This window comes from Apus apus, chromosome 4 (assembly GCF_020740795.1).
Source record: "Apus apus isolate bApuApu2 chromosome 4, bApuApu2.pri.cur, whole genome shotgun sequence".
Classification (NCBI taxonomy): Eukaryota; Metazoa; Chordata; class Aves; order Apodiformes; family Apodidae; genus Apus; species Apus apus.
The window spans coordinates 16,238,321-16,255,783 of NC_067285.1; the positions used below are offsets into that span (position 1 = coordinate 16,238,321).

At 40.0% G+C, this 17,463-nt stretch overlaps 1 protein-coding gene across 2 annotated transcripts in view; it reads left to right on the forward strand.

Annotated features, from left to right (window-relative positions):
- The first annotated feature begins 6,074 nt into the window (after nt 1-6,074).
- The window catches only part of BTAF1 (B-TFIID TATA-box binding protein associated factor 1), a 46,701-nt gene continuing 35,312 nt past the window's right edge, over nt 6,075-17,463 (forward strand). For both annotated transcript variants that reach the window (XM_051620014.1, XM_051620015.1), the window contains exons 1-2: nt 6,075-6,447; nt 17,046-17,169. In XM_051620014.1, coding sequence (XP_051475974.1) covers nt 6,434-6,447; nt 17,046-17,169 — 138 coding nt within the window. In that variant the 5' untranslated portion in view covers nt 6,075-6,433. The remainder of the gene's footprint in view (nt 6,448-17,045; nt 17,170-17,463) is intronic.

Genomic DNA, 17,463 nt, shown 5'->3' on the forward strand with positions numbered 1-17,463 from the left:
AACACCTAAACACCATTTGTGGCTTAGAATCTGCTCAGTGCTGGGGAAAGATGGAATGTATTCCCCATCTGGGGTTCAGCAAGGAGATAGGAATCCCTGGTTGCTGTGAACAGTTTACTTAAAATGTGTGCAAACAAAAAGCAGTAGCTTCCATGCTGTTATCAAGCACTACTGTTTGCTTCCTCTCCAGGCTGACTTTTACTTGCTCCAGTTGTCAGTGGACTGTCCTTTACTGGTTCCAATGTACAGCTACTACCAAAGCTGCAGATCTCTTTCTTCTTCTTGTGGGGAGTCAGAAAAATATGGATGACAAAAAGGAACCAGGTGAGGAAGCAACTTGGTTCTGTCCTCCTGAGGGGAGAAGACTATGGGGGGAGGAGGTTGATGAAGGGAGGCACTGGGGATGGAGGGAAGGACAGGGAAAAAATATTTTAAAAGAGAAAAAAAGAGGAGAGAAAATGAAAATTAAAGTGTCAGGGAGAGAGTTATCGGTCTGAGGGAAGAAATGTGCAAAAGATGCATGTGTAAAAAGATGGTGGAAGATTACTGGGTATAAAAAGAGAGCACATGCTGGAGGAGGAGTTCCTGGCAACTTCTTATCTGGGTCTTCTAAGCTGTGTTGTGGCTCTGTGTGAGCACCATGCTGATGTAAATAACAGTTATCAAAAAAATACAGGTGCACTCAGACCTCTAATCTTGCAATAAAGTCACGTGAGAGCTTAAAACTAATTAAGGCTTTCCTTTAAGCTTTAAATTTAGCCTATGTCTATTATAATATCCAGAAGATATTCCCTCCAGAATTCAATAACAATTTCAGAGAATCAAGTAAGAAACTACTCCACAAATCTGCTTTGCACATTGAAAACAAGCTAGGTTTTTTACTGGATATCAGGAGTCCCACAATTTGAGGAATCTGGTAATCCAATTTGTTTCTTCCAAATACACATCTGTCTTCTTGCACACTTTCAGGTCAGTATCAAAGCACACTATAATGTTGCTCTTATTATACCCATCACACAAAACTTAGAGTTATTAATGAGTTAAAAGCGCAACAAACAAATCTGAAGTAACTGCCTCTGTGACAAGCAAGTCAATGCAGAGTCATACTGAAAGCAGAAGGCACTTTCTTCCTTTATGAGGAACATTCAGTTTACAAAGAAAGATGAAAGAGCCCCCAAGATAAACTTAGAAGTTGACACAGATGGGGATGGTCCTCATGCCCTTTTTCAAAGAACCTCTTTAACATAAACAGAAGTTTTTACTTTGCAAGTTACACTATCAAACAACAGTCTACACAGCAAAATTAACCCTTTAGGGAGAAAATAAAAGAGTACAAGCTATTGTTTATGTCTGTTAATCACATTCAATCCATCTTTGGGCTGTATTAAGATGTTAGGGAATGCACATAATAAATAGAAGAAAGTATAAACTGGTATTACAAAGTGGATGCTACAGCCGACTCATCCTTGTCTTCACACCCCAGATTAAAAATGGGACCACAATATCCTAGGATCTACATCAGGTAGGATCTATTTCATAGTAATTCTGGTATATGGTGAATGGTAAATTCAAGTTACACACCAGAAATCTTCAATAGTCCTAAAATACACTGAGAAACACTGCTTGCAAATTAAAAGAAAAATACTGTTTTCTGTACGACTTAACATAAAATATAGAGAGGGCAAAGGAGAAATGCACCCGATTTGTTTTTAAATTTATTTTAAACTCATTAACAGTAGCAGAATTTGTGATGATGGCCACAGATTAGCCTTCTTTTCTATCTCTGAAAAGCAACAGCTTATGGAAAGAGCTGGACTAGATGTGAAACCTCTGTCCCTGTTTATTCAGCATTATAGTGTGTTTCTGAATTCTTATGTCCCTGATGACAGAGGTGCTTTTCTATTTATGCTCTTTGTATTCAGTTTGTGCACACTGGAATTACATGCAGGTTTGGGGTTTTTTTCACTGCACAGGCTAATGTCCCTTTTGCTTTGGCTCATGAAAAAAGAAGAATCTGACTACTGAAATCAAATAAGAAAACTTAGAGCCACACAAGCTTAAATAATTGAAGAACTTAATAAAAGATCTTTACTAATTTCCCTTATGTTATTTTAATGTTTTTTTTTTCCATGGGTCTATGTAGAAAGACCTGCAGATTTATGGGAAGAGTCTGACCATTATTTCCATTTCTCTTTGTCTCTAACTGGCTCATTTTTTCCTGTTACCTTGAACCAAAAAAACCCAATTAGATAACTGAGAGGGGCTTTTCTCCCTTTCAGTCTTTCTGAACATGAAAAATTAATTTTATATATGTATTCATATCTATGTACAAGCATATGTATATGCACATTATAAACATATATATAAATTTCTGTAAATAAATGGAGATCTCTGCTCTCCTAAGCGTCAGTGAGAGATCAGGCATAAAAATATAATTGTCCATGTAAGTTATTATTGTTAATCTTCTAATACTTCAAAGGTCATAAACTAGATTTAGTGAATGTATATATACTTTAGGAACTTTCTTCACATAGGAAGTGGTGTAGTTATTAATAATGCCCTGCAGAGAGAAGTAGTAAGAGGGAGGATTTAAATTTAAACATAAAAGTTATTTTGGACAAAAGAACAAGTGTATGAAATTGATAGATTTTACCATTTCCTAAAAAACATGTCGCAGGAACAAGAAAGTACCCTAACTATAAAATATTTATTTAAATCAGAGATGTGGATAACAGGTAGACAAAACTTAAGAACTTCCAGTTCTTATACATAAATGTGCCCCAAAAATATCAGTAAATTAAATCATTCCCTGTTATAAAAAAGAGAAAAAGTAAAGCTGAGGTAGAAAAAGAGAAGTTTGAGATCATGGTACTAAATGCTGCAGAAATTACAAACCATGGTTAACAAAAGCAAGGTTGTTGTATAACCTTGTACAACAAGGTTGATCAGTTGTACAGAATATGTTTATAATAGAGATAAGGGAAATAGGCAAGGAGCACCACTTCTGAACGAGTCCATGCTATCTCATGAGATAAAGTCCTTGGGAACAGAAGATGACAAAAGAGAATCGCAGGTTTTCTCTATTTGTCATATTAGAAGCCTCTCATTCAGGAAAATGGACCTGAACGTACAATGCTAAATATGATCAGAGGTAATGAAATCTAACGAGATAATTATACAGCTCTGGTGATGTTCTGAACCTTTTGGATGCTGGTGGTTTTCACTAACTGATTGTCATTATGATTTGGTTTGATGTTGAGAAATTAGAGCCCATCAAACTCTTTGCTCAAATGTTGCTAATCAGTATTATGGGTGGCAGTGACTTCGCCTTGGTTTGTCCCTCAGAATACAGTTTTTCATCAGTACCTCTGAGGTGCCTTTTGGACTACATGGGCTATCAGTCAACTTCCTGCCTCCAGCCACCATCACTTATGGTGAAGAACTTAAAATGAAGACCGTGTCCAAGTTGCCATTTTTAAAGGAGGCTTTCAAGGTTATGCACTTAGTAAAAAACTTGCGTGGAGTAAAAATGAGACAACTAAAAGCGTGAGAGTTGGCATGGAAACTAGTGACGCTTAGATGCTAAAAAATGAATACACCTTGAAATAAAAACAAAAAAAAGCAGAATAGCAATCAAAAGTGTAAATTAGCAAAAAACCCAAGACATTATTAAAAAAATCCATCAGAAATCTGTAAAAAGGAGACAAAGGAGACTAATCTATGGAGAGAAATATATATATATATATATATATATATATATATAAAAACCAACCCAAACAAACTGGGAAGGCTAAATAATACTTGAAGAAGCTACATATATAAAAAGAAACATGAATTTTGTAAGTATGTTAGAAATAGCCTGTGAAATAACTGTTTAGTTTGTAGACCTCAGAACAGAAAGCCTCATTAAGAAATTCATGTCGCAAAGAACCAGCACAATTTACCCACATAAGATCATAATATATGCATTTATCTCATAGCAATTTTTCCCTAGATAATCAAAATAATTATAGTGATTAAGACACCATCAGAAGGGATGTCTGAACAAACTGCTAAGTTTCTAAGACTAGCTTCTGTCCAGACAGGATTTCTAAGGGAATTTAGAAATCAAATAAGCTGCTAAAATACATGCAAACTATTATGAAAATAATATTTTTTACCAAACTGGGAGGTATCAAAAGTTACACTTAGAGTTACAGAGGGGCTGGTGTGATCCTAAGCAATGTAAATCTACAAACCTTCAAGAACATGAAAAACTAACTGAAAAAATAAAACCAGAAGACTAGAACATGTAGATTATGGAATGTCACATCTAATCAGGAGGGATTCCACAAGGAGAACTGTGCTTAATGTGGAAAGAATCAGGAGATGTGTGGGTACTGCTTGAAAAATAGGGCAGAAAACAACAAATGTGCAGAAAGGATTGGTGTAACTTACAAACCAGGTAAACAATGCATGGACAAAGAAGAACTGATTTTCACAGGGTGCAGGAAAAGGATTGAGCAGGAGATACAGGTGAACAGTTAAGTAATAATGTGTTTTACATAAATTTCACATCAAAATACAAAAAAATATGGTGTGAAATGTGTTTCAATCCAGAATGCCTGCTATGAGGTAAATAACAGATCATTATTTTTGCCTTTTTCAGCTTGTTTTGAATGGACTGCAGTTTATCATAATTTCAGCAAGCATTCAGTGCATGAGACGCACCACCAGTATTTTCCCTGCACTTATTTATATCAGGTAAGACAACCCCTATGGAGCTGTCTGAAACAAATTTATTGCATGCTTTATGTGCACTCTGCCTTGACTGCTATTAAAACAATGCACAAAATATTTTTAAGGTACCTAAGAGGAAACAGGGTGCTAGAATTGGAAATAGCCTCTGAGGGTCATTTCAGTAACACCCCACAGCTGGGCAGGGTGGCTGCTGATTCATGGCTGAAAAGACGCAGAAATTGTATCAGGGATGTTTGCTGTACATCTGTGCCAGAAGCAGGGTTTGGTATGAAATACGCACCACAACGGGCTACAGAGGAAAACTCTATCACACAGTATTATGCAAATGAGTGTATTTATGCAAGGTAACACATCACTTACAGGAAAGAAGAATCTCTTATTGCGCATTCAACTTATCTCGTGGAAGGTTACATGTCAGCTAAATTTATGTCCCCAAGCATGGTGATCATTAAGTTGAATGAATAATCGAAGGCTAATTACTTAATCTGCATTGCTCTGGATCTGACTGAAGCAGGCACTTGGAAAGCTTGTTCTTCTGTCCCATGAGCCCAGGAGATGGGCGAGGAGACTGCCGGGGGCCCTGTTCGGCTCTACAGGCTGCCTGGGGCCCACCTGGGCGGCAGAACGGCCACCCGCCTCACCGCCTCCCTGCCGGAGGCGGCGCGAAGCGGAAGGGAGCGCGGCAGGTTACGGAGCCGCCGTGACTGGGCCGCGCCGCGGGGAGCGGCTGGGGTGGCCCCTCGCTGCCCGCTGGGTGGGCGGGAGGCTGGTCCGCTTCAGTAACCCTTGTGCGTGCCCGCGGTGACCGGCTGCGAGGCACCGCCGCGCCCAGACCCAGCGCCCCGCGGGGCAGGCGGGCGCAGCCGGAAGGGCGGGACGCGGGGAAGCGCCCGCCCGGGAGGCCCGTCCCGCGGCGCCGGGCGCGCTGCACGCCGGGAGCCGTAGTCCTGGGGGCCGAGCGGCCGCGCCGCCGCACCGGGCGAGAGCAGAGGGGCGGCACAGCTGGGAGAGGGGGTGCGGCGCGGGCTCGCCGAGGTCCCGGCCGCGCTCTCCCACCATGCCGGCGGCACAGACGGACCGACGCTAAGTAGACTGGCAGGGAAACGCAGATACTTCGCGTACTCGTCTCCCCTCGGGCTGAGGGTCTGGGACGCTCTCCGTTGAGCCTCCCCGCACCCCCCCCGTGCAGATGGCACGCCCGCCGCGGCCGGCACCGCCCCCCAGCCGGCTCGGCAGGCTCCGCGGCCGGTCCTGCTCAGTCGGGGCGCTGCGAGCTCCCGCCCTCCGGCCTCTTAGAAGCGCTCTCCCCATTGGCTGCGGACGGGCGCTCTTGCCAATCAGGAAGCGGCTATCATGGAGGAAGGGAATAAATACAAGATGGCTGCTCATATAAAACCAGGCATTGGGCTTCTCCCCGGCGATGGGGGAATAGAGGCTTTAACCCGCGCTCCGAGGGTTGTGCACCGCTCCCGACCGCGCCGCTGCCGGCCCCCCGGGGGGAGCGAGGCTCTGACCGTTGCCAGCCGCCGCTGCGCTCAGCCGCTCCCCGCGGATCACCGGCGGGGCCGAGGCCGGGTGCGGCGCCCGAGAGGCCGGAGCTAGGCCTTGCGCCCGCCTTCCTGCAAGAGCGGCGTCGACCCCCCCGCCTGCTGTCCCGCCGCTCTCCTTCAGCGAGGCCCAGCTCCGGGCGGCCATGGCCGTCTCCAGGTCAGTAGGAGCTGGGAAGGGTGAGGGAAGGAGGGCCGGGAGCGGCGGCCCGCAGGCCCCGGGCCTCCGTATGGCCAGGCTTCGCGGGGGGTGCGGGGGTGAAGAGGGGTGTCTGGTTTTCACCCTCCCCTCGCTTTGGAAGCCTGCGGAGGCCTCGTCGGGGCTTCCATGCTCGTCGGCGGCATGGGCCGTCTCGGCGGGGTTTGAGGTGGCTGTGTGATCCGGCGCCTGGTTTTGCTTCCTGGCCTGGGGTAACTCCCGTGCCTGGTGCACAGCGAAGCCCCCCTCCCTTCCTCAGGCTGCTGGGGCTCTGCCTGAGGCGTTTCAGGCTTCCTCCTAAATTCAACGCCTTCGTTTTGTTGGGCAGCCCTTCCTTGGGTCAAACTGCTAAGGAATGTGGGATAACGAAACCGAGTCTCAACTGGCAAGAAACCGTTTTGCCTTTCAGAGACCTTAGTTGTAAAGTAACCGAAATAAAACAGGCTTCCATGGAGAAAAGTGATTAGTGTGTTCTGGCACTGCCTCAAGATGTTGGGTAGTATCTGCTTACACACATGTGCGCTGGGGTGTGCCAGTGTTTAAAGTATTCACAGATACAAAGGTGTGTCTTAATAGATCTGTTTTATTAAAAATGCTGAGCACAAGTTCCTGCCATCTTCGTGTGTGTGTGAAATAGGGATGTTAAGCTTCCTAACAAGATAGTTAAAAGGAAATAATAAATCCAAATTAACCTTGTGATAGATTAGCTTCAGGTCACATGGTGGTAGTATCTCTGTACTTCCGAAGTTCTATAACAAAAGTAAATTTTGTTTCTGGAGCTGTATATAAATAACTTTACATTCCTCTGTAGCAAAATAAAGGTGTGCACATTTATAATAGGAATCCATTATTAATCAAAATTTATAGCAGCAACACATCTACTAGAAGCAGGTGGTTTAGTTTGAGCTTTGTAGTTTCTACAAAGCATCCCTCTATCTTATTCTTATTTTTCATCTATCTGTTATAGATAGGGTTGGGTATTTTTTCCAAAGCTGTCCACAAGAATCTGGAAGAAGTAAGAATTGCTGTAACAAGACTACTGTTACATTAAAAGACTATTGTAAGCCATCACGTAAAATAGAGTAGAATTCTAATTCTGTTAGGTCTGGGGCAGTCTGCTTAAATAACTGCTAAGGTACATGTGATATGGGGGCTAACTGGAATATCAGGATACAGCTTTTCAGCTGCATGCTAAGGTTGTGTAAAAACTGGTTTCAAATTTGGTTACCAGTGTTTCTGTATTTCTGTAAAATCACATGGCTTTAGTGAAAAGCAGTAGTACTCTATGCAAAGATTTAGGTAACACCTGTTTGGCCTGATAACTGACAGGAAAAACAAATCTGCTTAGGGTAAGGTCCATTTTTAAGGTTCAACTTCAGGAGTACTAAAAAGTTACTGTGTTAATAATGTTGCATGTGCTACATTGCTTCGAAGTACAGTTTTAAGATCAAAATGTTACACAAGTTGAACATAAGGATAGAACTTATAATGAAGGCATTGTAATACTTGTGAGTTGATGTGGAATTGCTGCAATTCCACATTTAAATTAGATAAAAGAATTACAGGTTTCTGAATGCTGTAACATCTTAGTTATTCTTGGGGAACTATAGTGTTTCTATAATTGTCATAAATGATACTGTGTAAATTTAGCCTCACACATGTTTTTTAATAGGTACAGTAAAACCTGTCTGTATCCCTTTGAAGTTGTACAGCTTTTAACAAGTGAACCATTCAGCTGCTGGACCATAGGACCACTGATAATAAAATGTCAGTGTTTTGGTAATTGAAAGAAGTCTCATCTTCACCTTTCACTTCAGAACACTGAATTTCCAAAGCCCTTTCCTTTCAGACGTATTACAAATAATAGTTTTGCACACTTATATACCACATAACTGTTCCTGTAGAATGTGGTTGTTCCGTCTTCTATACTAGCTCCGTTTAATTGTAGAGATTTGCACTTTCTCTAGATAGTTACAGTTACATTTTATATTTTTGAAGGACTAGGGTAATACATCATTGTTGAATGATTTCTAACTATAGAAGTGTGGATAGTGAGGGAGAAGTTGCTTTGATCTTTCTCCAAGAGCCATAGTCTTTGCTGAGTGCATACCAAAAATTGGTATTAACAAAAAAATTCATAAGTGTTAGTTTTGTATTGGAACCATATTCAAATATTTATGTTATTTTTTTTTTAGGTGGGGGGGAATGGTATTTTTACTTTTTCAAAACAGTATATTATCAAGGGGTGGGTTTTCCAGTAAAGTTCAGTTTCTGTTCTTTGGCGAATTGAAAGCCTTTCTCTAAAGCCTGTTCTAAACAAATATAGGGAGTGCTTTGAAATATATCAAAATTAGGTAGAGAATTTGCAGCTTTGCTACTAATAAGGTCATATTAAAAAAATAACTATCACTTATTTGTAAAGTATTGACAAAAGATATTCTGATATTATATTCTGATATTTTATTCTGCATTATATGTGCTTGTTTTACCAGATTTGGCTGTTACACCTGAAGATCTACCTCTACATAATACTTCTGTGATCATACACTAGAAAACAGACCTAAAAGCAGAATAGTAGATACCTCATAACAAAAGATGTTGCAGAATAGTTGCTTCAAATATGCTCATGTCCTGGTTTTGCTGGGACAGAAATATAAAATTATTTTTCTGTTCAAAGAAACTGTACTTTTGAGAGGCTGCAGAGTTCAGTTCTGTGAGAACAAGAGAGATAAGATGCGTTGTTTTTGTTTATCCCCAGCTCTGGTATGTGGGTTTCTGTAGTGGCCAAGGTCAAGGGTGGTTTTGAACTATGCAGGTGCAGAGGGCTTGGAGCAAAGAAGCCCAGGACTGCTGACCCAGGCTGGCCAAATGAAGTATTTCATACCATACATGTCACTGTCACTAAAAATCTGTAATTTTGTGGGGATGTTTTTTTTTTCCTAACATGGCTGCCTTTCCAAGAGGGTCTCGTGCCTGAGGCCTTCTCTTCTGCTTGCTGTGACTGTCAATTTCTCACTGGAGCTGTCGTGCTCAGTGTTGGGTGTTCAGCATTCACAGGTTGCAAGTACTATCTGGAGCTGAGTGGAACTATATCTTGCTAATACTGGGGTTAATATTAGATAATTATTATTCTATTAAATCTGGTTTCATTTTAAGCCATGGGTCTCTTCCCAGTTCCCCTTCTTGGATGGGTTCAGGTGATAGAACAACTGTCTAAACCACAGTAGCTCATCTCTTTGGTAGCTTTATGCTGAAAACACTAGCTAGCGAGCACTATCCTCCAGAAGTACTAATAGGTGGGTTGGAAGGTCAGTGTTCTTTCTGAGAATGCACAAGCTAATTTGGTAGGCTTTATCTCCAGTCTCTGGTCTTAAAAATATATATGAAGTAGTATAGTGTTTGCATAGCTAATAAAAAAGTAAAAATAAATATTGGTAGTGGAGCTGAGAAGGAAAAAAGGAAGTGAAAAGTTTTACCTCAGCTTCATTCCTACAAAGTATAGTTCCAAGTGAATAAATAGAGTGGCTCACTTGTGATTTTTCTTTTTTTTTTTTTGAAGTACTTTAGATGCAAAAGTAACACTGCCAATTTATGAAAAATGACAGTGCTTATAGATTACGCAGGGTGATTGAGTTTCAATAGAGAATAGTGCTGGTAGTCCCTTTTAATATCTGATAATTTTTTTTCAGTTTCTTTAATGTGTTCAAAGCTACATGGTGTATCATTACTCCAACACCAAGGCTGTGTTCATGGCTTTCTCATATTTTTGAGGGCCTTCAAAGTACAAAGGAGAAGAAATAAGCTTTAAAAATGTGATGAAATGCATAAATTTTGTAAAATGTGTTAAGAATAAACTATTTTAATTGGTATATCGTAAAGTTCACCTCGAAGTACCTTCTTAAAGACAACCTCTTCAGGGCATTTTCAAGACACTTCCTTAAATAAATATGGGAGAGCATAACAGCTCACTACTGTTGCAAGGCATTTTTTATTTGGCTCATGTAAGTTTAATACTGTTTTCTAGAGCTTTCAGTCACTTCATTTCTTTGGCTGTGTGTATTACTGGTAGTACGTAGAGTAGGAGTCTAGTTTTATATTTTAAATACTATCAGAAAGTTGTGACAATAAAGCTCCTGGTAAATAAGTGCACCTCGTGTGTTTGCCTTGACTTTTGAAGTGTAGGGCTGCAATTTCCCAAGAGCAAATTATTGCACTGGTTGGGATCTCTACTCACGTAACATGTCAAATTAAACCTGCATCACTGAGAGACTGAAGTTCTTTAAGATACCAAAATTATCCAAACCCTCTTTTATGGGCTCTGTGTACCTTTTAGGAATGTTCTTTTGAGATTATCAGAAGCTTTATCTAAAGAGACAGTTCAACTTCTACTTTGGAAGCTGTTACTTCAGGGCTGCTCTTGCATGAAAAACAAGAGTTAAACTGAACAAGCAGTGTTTTCACTACTGCTCAAAGGCATATGCATGTACCATCAGAATAGGTAGATGCTCTAAGCAATGCAATTACAGGAGTTCTGACTCAAAAATGGGTAAAAATAGTGTAACTCTTTTCTCATTTATGGAGATAACTTGAAGACCAGAACAGTGGGCTGCCTTCCCTGTTGCTGTTTGTGAGAGGGAGGGCCCACGCAGTCACGGAGAGGGCGGAAGCAGAAATAGCATGCTGCCCAAATGAGATAGAGCTGTAAAATTTCTCAGACACCTAACAGACTGAGAGCTGAAACTCAGGATTGCACTCTGATAGAGTTATAACCTGCTCCAGCAGCTAGAACTGGAATTCTCACCAAGGCATTCCCTGTAACATTTGTTACAGCTGTGTTACTTTCCTGTTCTTACTCAGTTTTTCTTGGCCGCAGGTATTTGGGTTACATTGTTGGATGTAGGTACTTATATAATTTACAAATAAAACTTATACAGCCTAATGCTATGCATCATATATTTTATGAAATATATGTTCTGTATGGAATTAATTATATTAATTTTGGCATTCTGCAGTATATAGTACTGTGACCGGTGTGGTGATGGAGTTTTTGTTTCATCCTGGGTGTCTGTTACACTCCTCTGTAGGAAACAAGGAGATTTCTGTCTTCAGCCCCACCTTCATAACTCTTTACTCCACAATCTCCCACCTATGAGAAGTAAAATCGCAATCTGTTCTTTGTCATCATATTTTTTTTGTTCTGAATTCTGATTTTCTTGCTCATTGTATATTGGAAAGTTGTTTACTTGATTATTTAGTAGTTTATATATGTGCTTTAGCAGAGGCTCAAGCTGTGAAGCCAGCCAAGCTGACCAAATCATTAAACAGCACCCTGAACAAATAATTATCAGGTCAACAAGAAAAGTTAAGGCATCTCCATTAGAACTTAGATTGAATTTCACAGTGAGTGTGAACCTGTGTGAAACCAGGGGTTTAGACCCCAGTCTAAATTTTAATGTAGTGATGTTTTCTAGGTTTCTGAGCTATTTCTGTACTAAGAAATGGTGTCTGGGAGGAAGCTGCTGGGTATTGAAATATACTGTATACTCAAAACTCCTCTAAGAGTTGCCTTCTGGTGGGTGTCAGCTAGCAATTTTCCAAAGAGCTCTAGGCAGAGTTTGATATTAGAGTATTCCAGGGACTGTGTCACTAAGGGGTTTTTGTACAGTTCCACAGTTTGAATGGGTTGTATGATATGCTAGGATACTTATGAGCTGTGCTGAACCAGCTGGCTGTTACTGTCAGAGACTTCACCCTAGCCAGTTAAACTGACTGGTGCACACAAGAGATGCAGAGTCCAAGTAGATTGCTTGGCTGTTAGCAATGATGAGTTCGCTGTCCCTTTGAAGCCTCAACTCATTGAAATCAACAAATTGCAAGTTTCTCCATCTAAAGTCCTGCTGAAACCAGTCCAGTCAGAATGCTTACACATATCAGGATCTTTATATTGTTCAGCTGCATGTGTCATGTTTTGGAAGCATTTTGGACATACTGTTGATAACCTCTGCATTTTGACCTGGCCATTAACTATGCCTGCTGCTAGTTTTCAAATGCCTCTATAGCTGAAAGGGTTTCAAATCCACATCATCCAGTTTTCCACAAGAGTGCAGTAAGATTCACTTTAAGTATTAAACTGTTCCTTCAAATGGATATCTGCGCTCTGTTTGAAGACAGATTAGTATGAAGAATAGAATAGGTATTTTGTTGTAATATTTGTCTACTGTGTCTGGGTACAGTCATGTCTAAGTTAGTTTAGTGTTGAATATGTGGCAAAACTGATTGGAAAGCAATGATTAGAACATGGAATTACCATGCTATCTAGAGAGTGCCGCTGAGTTAGTTGTGATGGCTCTCTTGAAAGTACTTGCTCTTGTGTTGTCATTTTTTTAAAATTGTCTTTGCTGTGATGATGCACTGGAAGAACAAAAGGCTTGTTATATTGAGTGAGTGGAAGTCAATAGTAGTTTGTGTACTTTTATTCACAAAATCTCCTTTAGCTAAGTGAACTAAGCCTATTCCTAATCATTCTGCATAGTTGTGTTGATTAGAGAGATGATGTTCCCCCTTATGACAGCCAACCTTGCTGTTCTGATTAATAGCAGTGCAGATTAAATTGTTTACAGTGAGAATTCTTCTTGCCTGCAATCTTTCTCTAAAAAATAACTATTGGGGTTTTGTTAGGTGTTCTTAAGCACCTGAATGGATGTCTTTGTGTCAGAAACATTTTGACTGAACTCTGAGTTAGTGCAGAAGCTCATGTGGTATTTCTTAGAAGAAAAAAAAATTTTATGCTCTTCATAAGAACTTTGAATTGCTACTCTAAGTATTGTCTTGCTGATACACTTCAGCTGGGGTTAGAAAAATCTCAAATTTCTCAAGAGGAAAAAAGTATCTACCTCTTTGAACAAGTTAGTGCTTTGTAATTAGCACATATGGCATTAGTTCACATTGAGGTGTTGTATGGTTGCTTTCCTATCAGTGAGATGTAGTTGACTCAGGATTGGAAATTGACAGTAAAAAATTATCTAAACAATTGCTTATGAGCTAAAAGTTAAGGGCTTCATAATTTTAAGCACCAATTACACCAGTTAATGTGCAGGAGTAGCAGTTTTAGGGATAGATTTCATTTGTTATTTGGAGTTTTCATAACAATCCATAAATATCTCGTTTTCTTAACATTTTTTTCTTCTTGTAGGTAGGCTCCATTTTTCTTCTGCTTGTGTCTTCCATATGCTTAGAAAAACTTTCTGACAGCCTCTGTTGAATTCTTCAATAAAATAATTTAAAAATATGTCTACCTTGTGGAGCATTTCAGTCTACCACACTGATTTGGACTTGTGTTACATTTGTGAATGATGTAAGCCTCACAGTGCTCTCCTTGCAGTACTGTCTAGCATGAGAGGCAGAGAACACATGCTGTTAGAAAACTTAGTTCTCTTTGGCTTTAAGAACTAGTTTAGGTACTGTTAGCTTGTTCTGAGAATGAAAACCCTGTCAGAACTTAGGAAATTTCTTTCCAAATTGCAGGTCCTCAAAATTAGTTTCAGTTCTAAACCAATTAAGAATGAAAACTTAAATAAAATAAAATAGTGCTGCTGATCAGAGACTTTCTCAGTGCTACCCTTCCAGTTACAATAGAATTCAGGCTCTGCCATACTCCGCTGTAGCAATGCTAAAACTTAACAATTTTAGTACCTCCAAAATATTAACTGTTTGGGTATTGGTCAACAAGGAAGTCTGATGGGAAAGGAAGAACGATTAGCATGACCAGCAGTACTGTTAGTCAGACATTGTTATCTGTATTTGTTAATCCTGTTTCCATTTATTTTGCTGGTATTGAACACTGAAACTGCCCTATAGTGATGTGAGATAATAGAGGTTTTGGTTTCTTTTGCATGTGTGTGTTAAGTTAAGCATATTATAACATAAAATCACAAATTGCAAACCAAGCATATAGCAGGTTAAAAAAACCCAACAAACAAATACATTTATTTTTTGGGGTAATACAACTTCAAAAAATTGTGGGGTTTAGTGGATACCCAGTGCTGTAACTAAAATTGCAACTAAACTTTAGGGGTTTTTGAGGGTAGGCCATCATAGTGGTTTCCTCCTGTTTTGACACATGAAGAGTTCTAGCTGAGGAAGTGGTCTAAATTTCATATTCTGCTTGACTTTGGAGATGAAAAAAAAGATACTTTATTATGCCCTGGTTTGAGCCAAGACACAACCAATTTTCAGTTATTTGACTTTTCAGTTAAGTCTTTCTAAGTAAATGCACTTTCTGAAATTAACATGTTTTTCAGTCCATGTCTGCTGCTAGAACTGGTAACACTGTTTATAGATATTGCTGGAGAATGGTATGCAGAACCAAGGTCACTGCTTGGTTCTGCTAATCTTGTGTGCTGGAAACCAAAGGGAGGAAAAGGGATAACACCTGTTACCCTCCTATGAGGAGAAATGGACCAGACAGGTGACTCAAAATTGACCAAATGCAGTATTTCATCCCATACATGTCATACTCAGTAAAAATCTGAGGGATCATACAGTGTTTTGAGTTGGAAGGGACCTTAAAGATCATCTAGTTCCAACCCCCCTGTGTGGGCAGGGACACCTCCCACTGGATCAGGTTGCTCAGGGCCTCATGCAGCCTGGCCTTGAACACTTCCAGGGATGGGGCTTCCACTATGTCCCTGGGCAACCTATTCCAGTGTCTCGCCACACTCACACTAAAGAATCCCTTACGTCCATCCTAAATCTCCCCTTTTCCAGTTTTGATCCATTACCTCTTGTCCTCTCACTACAAGCCCTTGTAAAAAGTCCCTCCCCAGGTTTCCTGTAAGCCCCTTTCAGGCACTGGAAGGATCACAATGGTCAAGTGCTCTTCAGCCACAGCTGGTGTCCTGGGAGGACTTCATCTGTTCTTCTGCCTTTTATCCTGATCTACACATTCCTTAATCTGGTTCATATCAGCCTGTGAGTCCAGGAGTCCATTGCAGGACTTTCCCAGGGCCTGCCCTGCAGCCTCAGTGGGAACATGAGCATTATTGCAGGGGGTGTGTAATTTTGGTTTAGTATACACTTGTACAGAATTCATTTTTTTCATAGTTATTGTTTCATTAAAGCTGTGTGGCTTATTTTCCAACCTGTAAATCTCCCTTATTCTTTCTCCCTTTCTGGGAAGGGAGTGGGGTTAATAGAGAATGTCTGTCAGTCAATTAATTGCTGGCCCAGTGTTAAGCCTTGACATAGTTAGAAGTATGGGTGGTGCTAAGTAGCAGAATTACTGAGTATGGAACACTGAAGCTTTAGAAGGAATGAAGCCTGAAAGGGGCGAGTTTAAGAATGAGAGAACAAGCATGTTAGTTCAAGCTGTGGTTGCTCTGCAAGCCAGGATATTTTGTACCGAATACTGAGTGCAGCAAATCAGGTTGGATTATTACTGTAAAATACACAAAGGAAAAAAATACTGGTAAATAACTAAATATGTAGTATGTTCTTCCTTCTAGTCCATAATCATTGATATAGGAGAGTTGGATCTATTAAGCTTTTGCTTTCCTCCTTGTCTGTCTTATAACACAAAACTGCTAGGTTAAATATATTTGCATTTTTGGTTTTATGTAACTTTAAAACTATTTACTAACCAATAAAACATAGCAATGGAAGTGGTAGTTTTATCTACAGGAATTGAAATGGCATTGCCTATTTTAGTAGTAGGAAGATAATTATGTCAAAGCTGGTAAATATCAGAAGTGTGGCTAAAATACTAGAATTATTTGAAATACTTCCAGTTTGAAAACTGTTTTTGTCTAATGGGTATTTACTGTAGTATCCCCAGCTGTTGAAGCATTTGCATTTTGAAACTGTATTTCTGTAACATTACTGCCTTGGCTCTGTAACACTGTTGTTTGTACTGCATTGTGATACGTTATAGGATATTCTCAGGAGTAAGTGGTTTAAGCATGTCAAAGAAAATACAATCCAGTGATATTGAAAAGAGGTGGGGTTTTTTTATATTTAAGTGATTGGAGCTATTGTTAAAAGGCTATTTGGATGAAATGTAATTTAGTAGCAACAGAAGGAGAAATGTTTTGCCTGTTTTTTTCCTGTAGTTGTTCAAATTTAGGGTATTTGTTTGAGGAAGAGCTGTTCAGGGTATCTGCTTATTTTGTTAGGCTGATGTAGGTGAGCTGCACTGCTGTGAAAATTCTAGCCTCATTGTAATATTTGGAGGAGTATATTTATAAACTTAATATTTATTAAGTTTAGAAGTGACACTTTTGCACTACATGGACAGATTCTGGATTTAATTTTCTCTTCTAATTGCACATTTTTAAAAACTAATATTTATAATTTATCTAAGGTTTTGCTTACTAAATTAAATGTGCTTTTATGACAAGTATGCTTACTAGGAAAACATACATTTGTCACCTTGTCAATTGACAGTCTTTAGGCAAACATTTCTGTGCATTAGATAAACTGAAAAATGTGGGGGAATATAAATAGAAATGGGCAGCTGGACTATGTATAGCATAACATTTTCATATTTTGTCAATCCTGTCTAGGCTCGATCGTCTCTTTATTTTACTGGACACTGGTACAACACCAGTAACGAGAAAAGCAGCTGCACAGCAACTTGGGGAAGTAGTGAAACTGCATCCTCATGAACTGAATAACCTCTTGTCTAAAGTAAGCATCTTCCCCGCTCCCCCTGCCCCCCCCCCCAGCTTGTTTTCAGGGCTTTAAAGAGGTTTTGGTTCTGTGGGAAGAAGACAAAGCATAGTAGTCTTGTGTTCTATGGAAACAGTAGTCTGAAGAAAATAAGGAGACTGTTTCTGTTAAATTTGCTGTTTTCTCAGCCTCTGAAATGGTTACAAAAGTTAGGCTTCACTTTGCATTCAGTATTGATGCTGAATGTTTGCTCTAAGTTCAGCTCTTCTAAAAAGAGCTCTCCTGTCTTACAAAAAAATTCTGCTCCTGCCT